General features: G+C 39.8%; 1 protein-coding gene across 1 annotated transcript; it reads left to right on the top strand.

The window, feature by feature from the left end:
- Positions 1-337: 337 nt before the first annotated feature.
- Positions 338-861, top strand: LOC133844722 (U-actitoxin-Avd3r). The gene is made up of 2 exons (XM_062278846.1): positions 338-494; positions 561-861. The coding sequence occupies exons 1-2, from the start codon at positions 374-376 to the stop codon at positions 791-793; spliced, it is 354 nt and encodes a 117-aa protein (XP_062134830.1). The 5' UTR covers positions 338-373; the 3' UTR covers positions 794-861.
- The last annotated feature ends 2,740 nt before the right edge of the window (positions 862-3,601 follow it).

Here is a 3,601-nt window from a genome sequence, read left to right as displayed (position 1 = left end):
AAGTCCACTGCACTTTTGTTTGAAATATGCGGCGTCTTTTCCCCAATTTCTTTTTCTCTGTTCGTCTTTTTGTCGACTCGATGCATTTCAAAGCCCCATCAACGTCATCAAATCGTTAGTCAAATACGCAAAAAAGAACTTTTGCCGTCTTCCTTCTCATGGCAATAAAAATGATGAAGTGCTTCGCAAGTTCTCTAAAGTGCATTCATTTCACATACACAAGTATAGAGAGAGAAGGTCTCTCACTGACGTAGATTTTTCTCGAGCTTGTCTTTGGGCACTAACTGAGAGGGCATATTTGATATTCAACTCAATTTGTCTCTCGCACGTTTACCTAGTAGCCTTAGACGTGCTACTCAAATGTGATACTCAAATGTGCTTTTATGAATTCCATTTCAATTGGAAATATCTTGCCATGAAACTATTTCTGTATATTTGCTGTCTGGTTTTTGTTTTTAGAGCTGTTAGCTCATACAACAAAGTCATACGACAACGTGAGTATTCTTAGGCCATTAAAACTGTGATCGGCTTAATAATATTTCTACTTTTTTATGTCCTAGCCAAGTGCTTGTATATGGCCGATGTGGGACCTTGTGAGGATAGCATTAAAGTCTATGGCTATGACTATACAACCAATCGATGTGTACATTTCTTTTATGGCGGCTGCGGTGGCAATCCAAATCGATTTGCCACAAAGGAGGAATGCATGCAAGAGTGCCATGTGGAGTCTGAAGAAAGCGCAGAGGACGAGGAATATATTCTAGACGATATACACATGAGAAGCGATTTATAATTATGAAAAGCAGATATTGCCAAAGATGTGTATTTTAAAATCCAAATGAAGGGCATTACAATTTCGTATTTATTTTCCTTAACAGCGCATTCTCGCAGTTGGAACTTCTTTTCCTCTCGAGCTTGAAGTAATGCATTTCCTTTTGACGCTAACTGTCTACAGTTCAGTCTGCCACCATTGGCTCCCATCTCCGTATATCTCTGTAGATGTCTGTTTGCTGCCAATCTGTGCGGCCATTAAGACGAAACATCTGAAGTTATTTAACAGCTGAGCTTTGACTGCGCTCAGTTTGTCAGTTATGTTGCTTCGGCCAAGACTCTTGGCACTCTCTATATTTTTGACATGCAATTTGTGCTGCAGGCTGTAAATAAGTTTGCTCCCAGCTCCGTTTATATGATACTTTCCACTCATCTTTCTGCTGCACAGAATTTGCATGTAATCCCAGTCCGTCTGACTTCTGGCTGTATAAATATCTCTGCGTGCATATCTTGCAAATGGACGTTGCGCTTTGTTCAGTTTATGGGCGATGCGACAGTTGCTAAACTTTACTGCTAATTACAATCAATTTTTGCAAATGCGGCAATCAACTTTATTAAAGCTGAGCCGCGTTTAGTGCGCACAAAAAGTGTTGCTTACTTTTGTGTGCCTTTTCAGAGTGTTCGCTCATTAACCGCTCAAAGACATTTTGCGGCTTAATTAGCGACATAAAAGCATCTCACACCCAACGAACAAGAAGAGACCTAGTTAACTAAGCAACATTTCCCCACCAACAGATGGTCATGTGACACTTCTGGCCAATGCCAAGCTATTTAACGTGCTGCTCACGTTGCTGTGCCGGGACGGAGAACAGAGGACAGTGGATGGGGGACGAGGTTGTGGTTGTGGGTGACTTTTATGACTGATTATGTTGTTTTTCGGCGTTTAATTGCCACTTGGCCTGTGTCTATGTGTGGATGTGACTATTTTTATGGCTAATGAGCAACTTGAGGTAACCTCCTGGTCTATTTCTGCTGGCATCAGGTGTATTTATGTTGACTGCTCGCTGGTTATTATTATTGGAGTGGGTAAACGGCAGAAGGAGGAATGCCTGCCCATGACCAATAATATGCATGAAATTATGTGAGGGTTGCCAAAATTGAGTTAAATTAAAATGAATGGATCGTTGAAGCAGACTGGAAAGGAGTGAGAAAGGGTAGGAAAAGTTAACGGGGCTTAGATGGGCCAAACCTCGAAAGCTTAAAGAGCGTCTAAGTAACCCAAAAGGGAACTCGTATATAAATTTAAAAAGTCCCTAACTATAGACTCTTAATATAATTCATAAAAACTTATATTTGAGACATATAAATGTTATGGAAATATACATTTAAATATAATTCATTAGAATTTCAAATTATTATTATTAATATTCGTTATACAAGTTATATTAATTCGTAAGTACTTGCAAACTATCTTTAACAGAAATTTTGTATCTTACTTTTTTTGTTCAATAGTACTGCTTAGTATTTTGTTGATTTTTGTGTTTAAAAATTAGGATAATTGTTTGCTATTGTCTACAAAAAACATTGTATACTGAAAACAAGTAAGTGAGATATCCGTTATCCCTTTTTAATAATAGCAAGACATATTATTTATAAAATATATCAAATTAATATACCGAAAAGGTCTATAGTCTCCGAAATCTAGGTGTTAATACAGACAGACAGACAAACAGAAAGAAGGACAGACTGACAGACGCACAGAGTTATATTATCAAGTATAGTTACATTCATTATAGGGTCGGATAAGCCTCTTTCTGTGTGTTACATAAATTTCCTGTAGGCACAAATTAAACCTAAGAGTAGCGGGTATAAACATTGAACGAATACATCGAAGATTTGGCTGGATAAGTTACATTTTAAGCTTCCGCAAGTAGAAACTATTGACATTATAAACTCCGCATCAACTACATTTAAATGTCAATCCTCTTATTGCTGTTCCACCTCCAAGCACTCACTCGCCTACAGTCCATTAATTTTCGGCACAAATTGATGTCTCAATTTAAAGTGCAATCAAACGTCTGACGCCATCGCACATCGCACTTCGCACAACGAATATCGCACCACACCACCACAGTCTGACACCCAGAAAAGCAACAGCTTGAATCATTGAAATGTATTTCACAATAAATTAAATTTCATACACTCTTGAGTCGACGCTCAAAATTTAAATAGGTCAAACATGCATTTAATTTCCGCACGAATGAAATGAATTTGTCTGCTCTCAACTCTGAGCTCTCAGCCTACAGCTCAGAACTGTCTGTCAGATACACAAAGCACACGAAGTGAGGCAAACGGAAACAGCCGCTCGACAGTCACCTCCTGGCACGCCTACGCAAATAGCAGCCCCAGAAAGGACACGTGAGGCTGAGACTGAATTATTCTCGAGTTGTGTTTCACTTTCTGTTCGCCTTGGTCGGCAGCTGCACACTTAACTTATTTGGCTCCATTAAAATCTTGCTAAATAAATATTTAATGCGTGAACAACTGGGAAATTGAACTGGGAGGATGTTAGATGGGAGCAAGGAGCGTGTGGAATTGTAGGAGGTCGGAGGTTGCACGTTGAATACGGCGGAGCAACAGCCTGCCAGATGATTTATGGGCTTCACTTGTGCTGGCAACCCGCATGCCACTTGCCACAGCCACAGTCACAGCCACAGCCACATCCACAGCGACTGTGCCACAGTTTGGACTGCCTTTTGTGCTGGCTAATGGCTCATAATTGATTTTTATGCCTATTGTTGCTCTGGCCCTTTAAATGGCGCGTTGTTAA

Source organism: Drosophila sulfurigaster, chromosome 2L (genome assembly GCF_023558435.1).
Source record: "Drosophila sulfurigaster albostrigata strain 15112-1811.04 chromosome 2L, ASM2355843v2, whole genome shotgun sequence".
NCBI lineage: Eukaryota > Metazoa > Arthropoda > Insecta > Diptera > Drosophilidae > Drosophila > Drosophila sulfurigaster.
The sequence above is the reverse complement of the archived record's forward strand: the minus strand, read 5'-3'. Positions and strand labels throughout refer to the sequence as shown.